The 16,292-nt window shown below is 41.1% G+C and overlaps 1 protein-coding gene across 1 annotated transcript in view; it reads right to left on the bottom strand.

Moving 5' to 3' along the window:
• Nucleotides 1–12,419, bottom strand: part of HECTD2 (HECT domain E3 ubiquitin protein ligase 2) — a 41,824-nt gene extending 29,405 nt beyond the window's left edge. Inside the window, exons 1-3 of the mRNA XM_074830914.1 lie at nucleotides 12,151–12,419; nucleotides 6,790–6,919; nucleotides 497–635 (exon numbers count right to left, since the gene is read on the bottom strand). Coding sequence (XP_074687015.1) covers nucleotides 497–635; nucleotides 6,790–6,919; nucleotides 12,151–12,366 — 485 coding nt within the window. The 5' untranslated portion in view covers nucleotides 12,367–12,419. The remainder of the gene's footprint in view (nucleotides 1–496; nucleotides 636–6,789; nucleotides 6,920–12,150) is intronic.
• Nucleotides 12,420–16,292: the final 3,873 nt, after the last annotated feature.

Below are 16,292 nucleotides of genomic sequence, written 5' to 3'. Positions count from 1 at the left end.
CAAAGTTAGAAATAGTGCAGTCCACGTAATCACCACTCCAGGTCCTCAGATATGATGTTATACATTTAAGTGTCTGATGTGCAGCGTTTCACACAAGACTGAGAATGCCCAGTACCTCAATGGAGAGGATACACCATAATGGACGGTACAAACAAAATACCTAAGACTGAAAGAGATTTTCCAGCCTACAATAAGCCATATGTACTTTTTTCCAAAACCAAACATCCACTGAATGTCAGAAACTGAATTTCTAACTCTGAAGTACAAGCTTTGCCATTTCTTGAACAGAACAACACTTCAAGCTAGAAAAAGTACTTTGTTAATTTTCACAGTAACACAGTTATCAATCCCACCATCACAACCAGACTAAATGCTTGTCAGTCTTACTGAACTGTTTCCTCATTTGAGATTAGCAAAATCAAATGTATGAACTAGGACAAAATGAAGAAAGTCCAAAGAAAGAAAGTACATTTTTAGAAACAGCAGTGTAACTTACTGAAAATCTTTCACAGTTTTGGTTCGGATGGGAAGGGAAGGTTCAGGAGGAACTGGTGCTTTTTGTTCTTGGGGTAGTGTATCTATAGAGATGCGCTGCTTTTGTCGTACATCGAGGCAAATGGGTGGTAGGTCTCTCACTTGCAAAGAAAAGTAAACAACAATAAATACAATCATATAGAATGCAATCATATATATAAACATATATATAGGAACTAAGGGAAAAAAAGAAAACTCACACTCGTTGATTCTACTTCTTTAAACCCCTACTCATCCAAGTACTTTTCCTACCACATGATCATCCTAGATGTGATGGAAACTTCAACTAATTGAAGGGAAATAAAACCCTAGAAACAAGAACTGTGTCCTGAGTTCGTAACTATGTCTTTGCAAACAAAGTGCTCCTCCTGCCAATGGAGGGAGAAAATTGGCCGGTCTGTCTCCTATCTAAGGCCTTCTGAAAGAAGGGAGTCTCTACTATTTTATAAATGAACTCCTGGACCAAGCTGCAAACAAATGATCTGCCCATTACAAAAACAAAGAAAGCAAACCAAGCCAGAAAAAAAAAAAAAAAAAAGAAAAAAAGAAAGCTTGTGATCTGTGTTCCAACTTCTTATTAGGGAAAATAGCAAGATTCTGTACTTACATAAGATACGCTGGTATTACATCAGTAACACACACTGGTATACATACAGCAGTATTCACATCACACAAGAAAACCTGAAGTTCATATATAATTTCATTTTTAGAAATGAGTGCTGCAGAATTTTCATTAAATCTATTTGTAGATGTAGATGCTCAACCTTCTGAACAATAAGTCAAGCGCCTTCTAAAGTCAGATGTGTAAAGGAAGTGCCTATTCTGAACATTACATCTACCTGAACCTGTGAGGAACTCAAGCTAAGCAAGTTAGAACATAATTACAAAGGGAAAAAAAAGAAGTCAAAGGATGTCATGGAATTAGTTACTCAGAGTGATCCTGTTATATTTGCTGTTTGAAAGACAAACCAAGCAGTCCATGACTGGTAGGTATTAGAGACGAATACCACTATTGTCCATTATTGTATTGACTATATATCGTAAATATTGTAATATACAAACTGTAACACTGGTGGTTCCCTGCACCTAAGAAAAATCTCAAGCACAACCACACCAAAGTCCAACTGTTTTCTGATGTACAAGGACAAGTCTTCAGTCAGTTTTTCTGCACTGTGATATATAATTTTAGCTGAAGCTGACTGTGGATCTCTACGGTCCCTTAAAAGAATCTCTCCAATAAATTAAACGGGAAACGCGTTTTCTGTCTTGCAGCAGAATTACTGCTGAAACAGTAGCATCTTTAAACATTTCTTCTCAATAAATTTGGCCGCCTATTCTAAGTACAAATAGCAATGCTTTAAAGTCTATTTTACTACTTACTTTGTATTTGACGTGAGAATATTGTACTGGGTTTATGTGGCAAGGTTTTGGCGTGGCCTCTGTGAGAGAAGAGATGGGGCTGCCTCCATGTCAGACACAACCAGCTCCAAAACAGACCCACCACTAGCCAAAGCTGAGCCCATTGGTTACACTGGTAGCACCTCTATGATAATGTAGTTAAGAAGGGGTAAAAAACACTGCACAGCAGCTGAGAGAGAGGAGATTTAAAAAAAAAAAAAAAAAAAAAAAAAAAAAAAAAAAAAAGAGCAAAACCACCCTACAGACACCCAGGTCAGTGGAGAGGAAAGGGGAGGAGGTGCTGCTCCATGCACTGTAGCAGATTCCCCCGCAGCCCATGGAGAAGACCGTGGTGAAGCAGGTTGTCCCCCTGCAGCCCATAGGGGACCTCGGTGGAGCAGATATCCACCTGCAGCCTGTGGAGAGCCTGCAGCCAGGCAGGCTGCTGGCAGGAACTGTGGCCCATGGGGGACCCATGCTGGAGTAGTCCATTCTTAAAGGACTGTACCCTGTGGAAAGGGCCCTTGTTGGAGCAACTCATGGGAAGGACCTATATTGGAGAAGTTTGTGAAAGACTGCAGCCTGCCAGAGAGACCCCATGCTGGAGCAAGGGAACAGCGTGAGGAGGAAGGAGTAGCAGAGCTTTATGATCTGACCGCAAACTCCATTCCTCACTCCCCTGGGCTGCCTGGGGGAAAGGACGTAGAAGAATGAGGAACAGAGGAGTCAAGTTGAGCCTGGGAAGAAGGAGGGGCAGGGGGAAGGTGTTTTGAGGTTTGTTTTTGTTTTAACTGGCAATAAATTAATATCCTGAAGTCAAGTCTGTTTTGCCTGTGGCAGTAACTGGGAAGTGGACTCCCTGTCTTTATCTCAACCTATGAGCTTTTTCATCTTATTTTCTCTGCACATCCTGTTGAGGAGGGGGAGTGGTAGAGAAGCTTGGTGGGAATCTGGCAGCCACCAGGGTAAACCCACCAAAAACATGAAAAAAAATATTCCAGTGCAGTATACACAAACATCCATTTTACTTAGAGTGTCTTTTCAAATATCCATAAAATGCTTGTTTAGTATGATTTATACTGTACCTTTTAAAAAGCATTTATATGAATTATGACATATGTTTGGGATAAAAGACACTATATAAAATAAAAGCGTCCTCAAAAGTCAAACATGTTAAATCAAAATCCTCTATGAATTGTCTAAGAACCCTCTAAGTCTTTTCCAAGAGCCACTGTTTTTCAAAATTAACTAAACATCAAAGTAAATTCACTACTGCACTGCCTGCTCCATTTATCACAGCAAGGAAATAGATGCTAACAAAAATCTCCCAAACCCAAAGGCAGATTCTTTTTACTCATGCTAATGACAGAGGCACTGTCATTGTGACTTAAGTCAGCCACCATTCATCAGATGATAATAGATCTGAGCTGCCCTCAATCCCTGGAGTATGGCATTGATTATAGATATGGAACCTTGCCCACTCTCACAGCTGGTATTTAAAGCTATTTAAAGAGAATTGTAGTAATTTTGAAAACAAAGTGGACACGTAGATACAAGCCAAGGTGCCAAACAATCCTGCCATGCAAGTGCTCTGCTATTGCACATCATTCTCTGAAAGCAGGATTGACTGACTTTAAAGAAACTAAGACTATGTCTTCTTTTTCTACTCTGAGAAAGACAAGTCATTTTCATTTAGCTCTCATTATGTCTTCTCAATTTTAAATGGATTAAACATTGATTTATAACCAGCTGAATATACTGAAATGAGGAAAATATTCTCTCCACAACTGTAGAAGAGACAGCTGCTGTCAGAAGCCATTTCTCATTTCAGTAAATTGAGGCTGCAGGTGCTAAGATGGTAACTTGTGCCCTGTCAGTGATGCAATTTTCTTTCAAATATACGCAGCTTAAATTAGACAGACTAAAACTGAGTTTTAATAATATGTTTAATAACAATGTCAACTTCAGTATGTTTTGCCATAATTCAAGTTTATTTGTAAAAATATTTATTTGCTCATCTGATATTCAAAAATATTAATTAAGATCTGTCACTTGAGTTCCATTGAGGAGAAACTTGAAACTTTATGTATTGAGTTGATAAGCAGCAATACCACAATATTACAAGACAAGAAAAAGCAATCATTTCTGGCTGTTTGCCCAGTTACATCAAGTAAAAAGACTCAGCAATGCATGCCTGCTTAGGGAATGATCAAAAACTTTGAGGAGGAAAACCTCATTGATGGGAAACAGAACTGACTAGTACAAGGAAATTCAGAGTGAATGAATTTAGAACAGCAATTATTTTCACAATGACCAACACAGCTACTGGAAGATGAAAATTTTCAAAGTAGGCAAAAGCAAAAAAATCTTACTTGTATTTCTAACATTAGGAAAGAACTAGAACAATCTAGTTCCTATATAGGTTTCATACCAGATCATTGTTAAATTAGAAGACTTGTTATACCAATTCAATCTCTGTGGCAGCTACATAGCAAACAAACATCACTCTAGCTTTCATGCTGTATTTACCAGCATTACCTTTTCCAGACTTTTGTTTTTCAATGAAATTAACATTCTTTGAACTCAAGCCTAAAGTTTTACCAGTATATGCATGTATACATACACACATATTCAGAGGAACAGCACACGTATAGATAAACTGAAAAAAAACCTCCACCAACCAAGCATCATTCCTGAATTGCAGAATAGCAAAAGAAGCATTAACTGAGAAGTTTGTTTCAATGATTTCTTTTTCCATAAAATACACATACCTCAAAAAATTTTCAGTGCATCTTGGACTGTTAATAAAAATAACCTGGTTTTCTATAGGCAGGTTACCCTGATCCTGAAACTACCAGAATATCTGCTCAATTTTACACATTGAGCTCTATTTCAAGAATATATTCTTGACTATAGTAAATATTGCCATTCATTAGTGTGGTGGGAATTAACAACTAAGTACTTATGAGGCAGTAATTACAATTGGGACAGTATCATGTGCAGCAAGAACTGAGGGCACTTCAAGAGAGAGGTGTTCAACATTTTTGTCAGGTACAAAAAAAAAAAGGGCAGGGCGCAGATTTCTTCTGTTTAGTGAAATGAATTCTGCAATAGGGTACTGTATTTTTCACGTTGCTTGCCTCAATACCAGATTTAATTTTACTTTGTCCTAAATTTTATTAAGGAGTAGGCTTTCATATCATAAGATTGTACTAAGCAACTATTCAGACAGATGCTGGACAGGAAACAATTAAGGCTTAAATAAAGACAGACAGTAGCTTGGAGTCTATGAATCAAATGCATGCATGTTTCTGTTAAAAAGGCTAGCAGCTGAGTAGTTAATATTGACAAGAGGTCACTTTTAGCTTCTTAGAAAATAGTGTTATCTGAGAAAGAGAAAACATTTTATTTCTCTGAGCACTTTCAGATTCCAACAATATTGCAATTGTTTACATGCAATTCATATATGAAGACTTCTCTTTAAAAATATATAGGTGAGAGCAACGTCCACCTGAAGGTTGTTCTTCCAGCTTTGTTAGCTCAACCTTACAGCACTTCGTAAGAATCAGCAGAGCTCTGACCTGCTTTGCAGCATCTTCTTTTTGCCTTACCACAGGTATTGCCCTCAAGAACAGCACTTCTACCTTAACTCCAGTAGTTATGCAGCTGCGGGAGAATTCTTCACTGGCCATCTCCAGCCACCTTGGTATCCTTTGTGACTTGAGTAAAGTACAAAGTCCTGTCTGAGCTATCATTTACACATAACTGCCTTTTGTGGTTCAGCTATGCCCCCCCTTTTTTTTAAGTAAAAAGCACCTCCTTACTCTGTAACAAAAATTGCTGTAAAAAAATAAAAATAAGAGTCTTCCATTGACTTTCACTTTTGCAGTATAGCTAGCAAGGATACAAAGATTATTTTAGTAAGGATCTAATCCTGCAAGGTATAAACCACCTTTTTCTGCGTAACTCTGAAACTGACAATAGCTGTCCATAGTTTTGTTTCAAACTCACACTGTTTAATTAATGCAGTCTTTTTCTTTCTAGCCTCAAATCCTTTGAGTGCTATAAAGACTTAGAGAATCACAGAACAGTAAGGCTGAAAGGGACCTGCTCAGAGGCAAGATCAATACAGACCTGACAAATGTTTGTACAGCCTTTTATCAAAAGTCCCAAATTACTGAAATTCCATCTCCTAGCCCAGAAATCTAATAAAAACTCAAGTCTACCCACAGTGTCATCTCATCAGGCTTCATGATTCTAGACTATCATACTGAATATACAGCTCCACTTTCTATCTTTTCATCAATTATCATTACCTCATCATACCACAACAACCTTCCTTCTCACCTTTAAAGCTCTTCAGAACTTACCAATCTCTGCCTGTGAATTTTATTTTGTGTTATCACTGGCCTTCATCTTCACTGAAAAACAGCAACTCTCAGCAACTGTCTCCCTTAAAAGCCCTATGCTTGCCTCATCCCTGCCATCCTTCGGATGGTGATAGAAAAATCTTCACAAAATTCTGACACAATTTCTAGAGAAACTGCCATCTGACTGCAGTTAGACAAACAGTATCTGCAGATGGGCTACTGAATGGGTAACTTTCTTTAAAACTTCAGATGATTATTTCATCCTCCAGGTCTATTTATTTTTCTCATCCAACTTGTTTCTATGACATAACCTCTAGAGAGGATGGACTATCATCTATATCACTGCCTGTACAATGTACAGCACAGCATAATTTAATGAAATCTAGATTTCTAGGTTTCTTGGCACTACCACAATACAAATATTGGCAGAACACTGAGCACCTTCTTAAACTGGTAGCTAAGTAACACAGGGCTTTTATTCTCTTACCATTTTTGATGTTGGGTATAACAAGTTGCGTAGGCGAATTTCTGTTTCCGATGCCTTCTTTCTTTTGGTTGATAGTTGTGATGAAATTGCTGAAAGTGGAAAACTGATTTTTGGCTCCTCTCTCCAACCCCTGTAATTAAGATGACAGTATGCTATAAAGGGCTAATACATTACTGCAAGAGTAATCTTACTCATGAAGTATTACACAGAATACTTAAATACCTTTTATCTTGAAATCAGAGTGGTAATACTTAAATAAGACATAAATAATGATTCTACAAGTTTGTTTCAAATTGAATCAGGAGAGATACCATAAAATTCCTTTCATTATATTAAAAAATTCAAGTATTAATTTGCAGGATATAAAGATATCCTTGGATTACTGTGAGGAAAATACAATATGATTGGAACATTTTCAACAATATTTTAACTTTCTGTATCCTAATTTCTAACTACTTTTATATTCTTCACTACATCCAGCTCAGTTTAAACAGATTAAAGTTCCTTTTTCCAAATAACCCTAATATACTGCAGTGGTTTAGACAAACTTCCCAAGACTTAGAATTTTTGGCCCCACATCTCATGTGAGCTAGCCTGCTAATAAAATTTGAATACTGGTTACCTGGGTAAAAACCCCTAATGATTCAAAATCATCAGCACCAGCTGCCACTGAAGAAAGGCTAGCCAACAAACATTTGTTAACAAAAAACCTGCCCGAGTACCTGTGTGTGCTGCCATCAAGAAGTCTGCACAAGCCTTTGCTAGAAAGTATTTTAACAGTGAACAGAAGTGAAATCACAAAACAGACTCCACAGGATTGTGCCAACTGGTCTGTTTGACACTGAGTGCTATTAGATATAGTTTTACTCTGGAGAATTCACAAAGCATCGGTGGGTTAAAGGGCTTGCCCAAAATGACAGAAGTCACACCATGAAGATTTTAATTTCCATCTTATTTCCAAGCCATCAGTTGATATGGGGCAAAGGTAGATCAACTCAACAGAAGTATATACACTCTCCCTGCACATCATGATTTCCAGCCTCACATTAACCTAAAGATTCATTTGCTTCATATCTGGTATTTGTGCTCTCAGTTAAAAAAAAAAAAAAAGTTTTCATGCAAATCAAAACTGCAAATCCCCAAACGAGAATAAAAATTCTAGAATAATTAACATAATATCCTATCAATTTTTTTTTAAACCCATATGTTTCCCTTTCCCATTACGAGTAGTAAATTTGGACTAAAACACGCAGCCAGAGTTCTGAGGAAAGCACTTCACTTCCACCACAACATCCTGAAATACCACCACGAGGATAATAACACAGCCCATAAACCTGACATGCTGCAGTGTACACAAGCTGGTACACTGCCGGGAATATTAAATAACTGTGGCACAAACAGCCATTTTTCCATGGCTTAGAGCTCAGCAAATTATAAATTTGAACAATCAGCAGGACTTTGGGCTTTAAAAATACCAAGTTTCAACTTCTAGCTCCAAACTCCTTGTATGCAAACATTCAAAAAGAAAATGTAATTACCACTACAATTTTCACATTAACTTTTTCTTTTATTCTGTAACGTCTGAAATATCATTAAGATGCTTCTTAAAAATGACCTGGCACATGACTGGTGAAAACCAGATCCTGAAGAAACATGCCAAGACACAACTGACTGAAAAAGGACTTTTAAACAAATCCAGATCTGAAGTTAATCCGCTGCGTCAAAAAAATGTATGCTTTAGGTAGAAAACCTCTGGAGCTTGGACTAGTCTAGTTATGATTAATAGGGAATAGATATCATAGATAATTGAGAAGAGGAGCTTTTATGAAACAGACTTTTTGACCAACTCAAGCTTTCTAGGTTTTAGTCCAGCCATGCCACTGAAATAGCACAGTTGAACGGTTATTGAAAAACATTCTTAATGCCACCTCCCCAACAACGATCAGAAAGAACAAAAATTGTATGTACCATTTAACTCCATCATCCTGTTCCAAGTGCAGTTCCAACAGTATTAAACAAACATATGAACAAAGGCTTTACTGGAAAGCCCTGAAGGAATACTGTGAAACTGCATGCTTATTAATGAGGATCTCTGACACCTCCTGGGAAAGTAATCTAGGACAAGTATATAGCACCATGTCATACTTACAAAATTTTGTAGGAGGTCAGTGAGCCTCTAGAGCCTAAGACTCTACACACATACTGCCATCAGAAAACTGGAAAATTGAGCCCCCTCATAAAGAATGAGTATGCTTAGAGAGAGTAAGTGGATCAAAGTTATCTTTAATCCTCTTTATTTAAGAGCATATTAATAAACTCACAACTCTGCTGGCTCCTTATTGGAAGTTTTCCAAAGTATTAAGCCTTCCGTAAGACTGGAGAAGTACTAGCATTATACTTTATAAATCTATGTTTTTCATTATTGAAGTTAAATTAGATGGTGAAAATAAGTCAAACAGTTTGCAAAAAGAACATACAGAGTGCTTTATGAGAAGAGGCAAAAGACCATCTAGAAAAGTTTCTTGAAAATCCTAGTCTTTAGCCCTAACTTAACTCACTCAAGATCCATATGTACGTGGCAAGCAAAGGGCAGTGAAGAGTAAAAGGTTTTCTTCCCTGTGCAAGAAGACATGGAGGACATCAGATTACTTAAAGGAAGCTGTCAAGGCAACAGCCTATGCAAGAAATAAGATTTTTCCTTCCATTCATATCTTGAAAGGCGTAACATAAGACTGGTTTTGCTTTACAGATGCCTCTACTTGTTCCTGCTTACTAGGGGCAAGTTATTTAGCTTCCCACAAGTTTCTTTTCAGAATCTGAATACAGACCTCCAAACCATCACCCCTTATGCATTATTTCTAACCACTATTTGACCCATAAGGAAAGCCTGAACTTGCAGGATCATGTTAATTTATTCATGGACTAATTTAATCTCCGTAACTTTCCTTAGAAATAAAAGCTCCTCCCTGCCCCCAAGGAACCATTCTTCCACAATTCTACATGGCACTTGGCTAGGAAAAGCCATGACAATAGCAATAGCCACATAACCCCTTAGCTCCAATTTACAGCCAGCTTAAACTCCCGATGAGACATCTTTCATGCAATGCTCTTAGGAGAAAAAGGATACCACAGTTATCGTACTAAAATTCTGACCTTTTCCACAGCTATTGGGGAAAATGGAAACTAAAGAATGTGTCACGCCTTCACATTGCCTTCGAGGAAGTCATGTCATATCAGTTGCACAAATCTATGGTGGATCTTTAGTGCACTGAAGAAAATGTCAATTACACAAAATCTGGAGATGTTCTGAACCAATGACATCTGAGGCTCACTTCATAAAGAAACAAGGTATAGTATCTATATCACCACAGTCATCATATGAGGACTATAAATTTAGAAACAATAGGCAGAGAGAATATTAAAATTAAGGTCATGTGGAGTACCACTTTATTTGTATTTTTAAAGGAAGGGAATTTTAATGGAAAAAACCCCATGACTAAGCAAAGATTTTTTTTTAAGATACAACAATTTCCCCCTTTTGTCATCACATCACATTACAAACTTTTCCCCAGTTTAATGAGGAGAAAACCAAGAATGTATTTCTCTCTTTAAAAGTGTTTGAGAGGATTTGGTTAAGTAACACTCATTTTTTGATGTTCAATCAGAACTTCTAATACAAGAACTTGTATTAAAATCATGCTATATATGATGAATCTCACAACATACTTCACAAAGCCCTGGAATTAGATGTGTAGGTTGGTCACAACTAGGGCTTCGCAGACCAATAGTCTAATACCTTCTTTACAGAAACTCAAAGGTCTTTCAAAAGCATACCTGCACCCTCTATTTGGTATATTTTGATCAAAACCTGCATTGTGTTACAAACAGAGAAATCCAGGGCTATGGAAATGTTTATTACATCTTTCCCCAAAACTCTCTCTCTGTAACATACTATTCAAACCCATGTGCAGCTCTTTGTAAATTCAAAATCCCACACACATTTGACAAGCAACCACACCTAGCCAGATCTGAGCTCCTCTCTAGCACACCAGCTTAGACAACTTACACCTGTGGGCAACAGTTCAGAGGTACATGAAGGATCTCCAGCTACAAACAAGTTATCCTGATTCTTTAAGGCAGTGGGAATTCTACAAGGCTGCCCGGTTGCACACATTTTTCGTTAGCCGAGCTAAGCCTGACACATTTTAGACCTGCATCTGTATCTTTATTCTAAGGGACTGGCATTTCCCATTCAAAGTCTGAAGTGGAGAATTTCAAAGGTAAAAGCAACTCCTGGGCACTTGTCCATTACACACTTCTCCCACCAAATCTGTATTGGAATCACAGGAACAAACACATTCTTCTGCATTCTGCAAAGTTGAAAGTCTTTCAGAAGATTGGAATGTTGTAGGCAAAACACAAAATTGGCAGAATTGCTCAAAGGAGTTTGCAAGTTTGCCTATGATTACTTTGTTTAGCATTACAATTATATCACAACAGTCATAAACATTAGATGCTCAATTTTTTAAACTCAAATTATGTAAAATGGTAAATATCTGACTTACTAGAAGTTATCAGAACTGTTGAATTAAAATACCATAAATGTACCACTACAGGACTGGTAAAATTTTTGCTCTGTTGTTGGACTGAAATAATTTACAGCAAGCTTTAACGTTGAGCTATGTAAGATATTCAACTCATGCCAGGAAAATTTTATGTTCCGTAATATTGTATGGTCAGCAGAAAGAATATCACAACTCTAGTAAAATTAAAAATCTCAAACAAGGCTTCTGAAATGAAATTATTTTGGCAAATATCCTTCTCACAGTTTTTTATCTGTGTTAACTCATCACGTATCGAAACGTTTTGTCATTTTTGTTTCAACGCAGAGTAAAAACAGGAAAAGACCTTCGGAGAAAAAGTTAAAAATACAGAAGTATTTTCCAGCTAGCTGTCTTGCTATTAAGCGTATTAAGAGCTGAAACCCTCCACCCCCAAAACCCTTAACGAACATTCACAATGCTGCAAACCCTCAGTCATGACTAACCCACAAGAGCAGACCGTTGTAAAATGTTAAAGAACTATAAGTAGACAGAGAATTTATAGCTTCATTATGTCACTGCTTACAGATGCACTTGTTATTTTTAAGAAACTTGAATGAAAGCCTCTCAACGGAAAAGAACATGAAAGAAAATGAACATGATGCTCCCCCAACAGCACGAATAAAGCGGCAAACATCGCAAATGACAGCGGGGACCGCAAAGACGGTCCTGCTTCCCCGGGGCCGGGGCCGGGCCCGGCGGGCGGCAGCCCGGCTGCTGACGGGTCGCCCGGCCCCGCCGGCGGCCGCAGGAGACCTACCGCGGCAGCCGCGCTGGATGCCGATGGGATGGGCGGCAGTTTCTCTCGCTCCTTTTCCTTCTCTCCCTCTTCCTCCTCTTCTTCCTCATCCTCGCCGCCCTCCTCGGCTGACCGGGGCACCGCGCTGCCCTGGCTCAGCTCCGCGCCCGGCGGGATCCCCGCGCCGGGGTGGAGGTCGGCGGCAGCCGTGGCCGCTGGCGGGCTCTGCAGCGACATGGCCTCGCTCCTCACGGCAGCCCCTCAGCTCCCGCCGACACCCCGGCGCCCGCGCCCTCTTCTTCTCCTCCCTCCCGCCGCCCCCCGAGGAGCCCCCGCGGGCGCCCCCGGTGCCGCCGCTCCGCTCCGCGCGGGGCCGCCGCGGTAATGCAGCAGCAGCAGCAGCCGGGCTGCTCCCGGGCGCTCAGACACCCCCGCACGGCGGGGCGGAGCGCAGGCCCGCCGCCCCCGCCGCGGCCCCGGCGAGGAGGGGGAGCGTGGGACGCAGCGGCGCGGAGGCGGCCGGCGCCGCCGGACCCCGCTGCCCTTGCGCCCCCTCAGCCACCGCGCCACCTACAGACCGCGGGCAGGAAGAGGGGCCGCCGCCATGTTGTTTATAGGCGGCTCATAGAAACGCGCTTGGCGACGGGGGGCGCCGCGCGGGGGCAGCGGAGGACACGGCTACGGAAACTCCGTAGCGCAGGAAAAGCCGCGGGGCCGGCCAGGCGGCGCCGGGCGTACGGGAATCGGGGCTGTCCCCCGCGCTCTGCGCAGCCGCGCGGGTGAAGGGCTTCGCTCGCCGGGGCGGTGGCACCGCCGGGCCCGGGGGCGGCGGGGATGCCCGGCAGCACCCGCCGCCCGGCAGCACCCTGAAGCGGTGCTTCCGCCGGCCGCGCTCTCCCGCCTCCCAGCGACGTCGTGCCCGCCGCGGCCCCCGCGAGCGGGGAGCGGCCTCCTGCCGGCCGCGGGGGGAGGCCGGGCCGGGCCCGGCAGCGAGTAAATACACGAGTAATAAATACTAAACTGCGGTGAAGGGGCCTCGGGGCGGATGCTGGCACGGCACTCCCGCCTCTTCTTCACACCGGGCCGGTGTGGCATCTTGCACCGCTGGCAGGGACTGCGCTGGTCGTGGCACCTCTCATACCGCCCAGTCACCTCACGGTACCTTCATCGCGGTTTCACGTCACACACTCCAACGTGGAAAATACAGAAATGAAGTGTAAAAGCTTAGTCCTGTCTCTCTTTCACTGGCAAAGCCAGAGCGGTGCCAGGGCCTGTGCATTGGCAGGTCTTGGCCCTTCGTTTGGACAGGTCTTGCAAAGCCTGAGGTAGTATCTGCTGTCAGAGCGTCTGTGCAGTAGCCTGGGCTTGCTGAAGCTTGGCTGTAATAATATTTTAAAAAATCATCTTCAGAAGACACGCTATAGTTGAACTGCTTGCAATAAAACATCTAGACTACATGTAACAGAGCATTTGTCTGCAGGGTACTGACCTACCACATGGCGTGGTATGCAAAGGCACAGGAGTCCTTCTGCATGTGAGGGGTGCCATGTTTGTGTGCACTAAGCTACAGAAAATTTAAGCCCTTCAAACCATTAGCTGCCAGACAAAGCAAGTTGCTTTCAGACCACTCTAATTTTGTGTCTGGAGGAGAGTTCCCCTCCCAGCTTCAGGATCAAAGGAGTGTGAATAGTGTTACAGACCACTTGAAACAACCCTTCGGAACTGTTTTTCAGATGGAGGTAAGCCACGTGATAGTTTTTCTCAGCACTGGCATTACACAAGTAGCTCCTGCAGTTTGGAACTGTGGTAAAGATCTCTATAAGCTGCATAAAAGCAAAGGCATAATAGGTAATGCAGTGTTAATCTAACACATTGAAAAATGCTTTCCCTTTTTGAAGGAACGGGCAGACCTGGAGTTTATTAGGTTTCATTAAGAAATTGCTTTTACCAGGTTAAATATAAGAGCTGGTTTTCCAGAAAGTTCATTCCTCACTGTTCTTACTTCCCAGTTGCTCTCAGTGATTTGCATGAATAAGTCACCTGCTGCACTTAAACAAAGCCCCCCAAACACTCACTCATCTTTTTCATGAAATAACATAATGACAGTAATTGCAACAACTTCAGTACAAGCAGCTATACACCCAGTGGCAGTCCCCAACTGGAAGTTATTGGCACAGCTGTTTTGTGGAGCTTGAAACATGGAAGGATCTATCTACCCCCTTATGCCTGCAGAGAGAGATGAAGCAAATGAAAATAGAAATGTAGGAAGGCAAGTATACAAACGAATTCATAATGCTTTTCTTTCAATTCCATTGAGCTATAAAGGCCCGATTTCTGATAGCTTCAAAAACACTGAAATAGCCTTCTACCAGGATTATTTCACAAAAAGCTAATGCAACATCAAAGACATGAATTTTTACTATCCATACTGTCCTGTGCTATTTGAAGCTGAAGCGTTCCGTTGAACTAAACTAATTGAGGTGAATACTTTGACCCATGACAATTACGAAAATAGGCACCAAAGTACTGTTAAAAATTTTTCTTGCAGTTTTTGTAAGAGAGTAAAAGGACCACATACTGAAAAAGCAAACACATTTTCCTACTTCTGACAAAAGTAGCATACAACTAGTGCCTAGGGTTTGTAACTAAAAATATTTCAATATAATTCATAGATCCACAAGGCAGTCATAGATATAACCACAGCTGGGAAAGGCATGTCTAAACTGGCTCTCAATTTGCTAGCACGGATGGATGCTAGCTGTGTGCAACACTGCTGCATGTAATGAGGCAGTGCATGTAAAACCTGCAGTCATTCGTTGCCAAAGTGTTAAACTAGGATAGCAGGCAATGGAGCAGTCAGAAAACAGGATAAAGAGAGTCTGTCTTCTAACAGACAAGATTTGTGGGATATACAACGTATAAAATTTTGCAAAACTAAACAGAGGTATGCAATGGCCATTTTACAAGACATCACGGATTTATTAGCCAGATTGACCGGGAGCCTTGACAAAGGGCCATGCACACTTAATGCCTTTATTTTGAAAGTGTTTGCAGGCTTTTTGTTTGCATCACCTTTCATAGTATTTCCAGTTCTTTCTTTGAGGCTGATAATGTTTTTGCTTACCTCAGTGGTTGCTTTTCCACCCTCAACTGTTATTATGTTTCCTCCTTTATCCCTCCAAGGACCATTTCCTTGATTTTTTTAATCGCTTCTGAGCTGCTTAAAAATCTTAAATCACATAGTGCCATCTACTTCACAGTATTTTTTGGCAAGTGGGGGAAAGGTAAAGTTCAATCAAAACCTGTTGCTCACGCCAAGTACATGCTGCCTGGGCCTACACATCCACTCTGATTCCTGGATGAGTTTGCAGTCTGTGCTGGACCCCGTGCTGGCATGCCACGCTGCTGGCTCAGATAAGTATACGTACACCTCAGCAACACCCGGAGTGACTACAGGAGGGACATAGGCAGTACGTGACCCTGAACATATTTTCTTGTACTTATAAGAAGAGAACAATCCTGACTTAGCAGGGTGTTGATCCTTTCAACCAGAAGAAGACGTTCTTGACAACTTATTTTAAAATTGTTCACAAATATATTTCTTCTATCCAAAGAGTTTGAGCTGTCAGGAAGGGGAAAAAGTCAACGGCGCATCTCTGTGCAATGACGTGGCCAGGCACAGACTGCCACTAGAAGTGACAGATGGAAACAAACCAAATGCTAACATTTGTTCACAAATGATTAGTAAATGCTTACAAGTAATAGATACACTCGCAGAGACTGGCATTTAGGAGTGATGCACAGATAAAAAGAAAAAAAACAAAAAAAAAGGGCTAAATTCCCTGGCTAGTATTTTCATGACAAATAACTGAGTGTACCTCACATGTTCCTCTGCAGTCAGAAGTCAAAATGCAACCATAGCCAAAATCAACCCTGGTTTAATTCAGTAACATTAGGGGTGGTTTTGGCCCATTATGGGTTTTTTCCTGGCCCTCAGATGCTTTACTAGCGTTTGCAATCAAAGAGTATCAAAGATCCCTGGTGCAAACTGGGATTTCAGGAAGTGAAGTGACCTGTGTCGTTTAGAAAAGGTAGGCTGAATTTCCTGTTCAGTTGGTGATACGCTCTCATCACGCAGCTATACTGTGTCTCTCTCTTTCATC

This window comes from Strix aluco, chromosome 7 (assembly GCF_031877795.1).
Source record: "Strix aluco isolate bStrAlu1 chromosome 7, bStrAlu1.hap1, whole genome shotgun sequence".
Lineage (NCBI taxonomy): Eukaryota > Metazoa > Chordata > Aves > Strigiformes > Strigidae > Strix > Strix aluco.
Note: the sequence above shows the minus strand (reverse complement) of the source record. Positions and strands in the feature narration are given on the sequence as shown.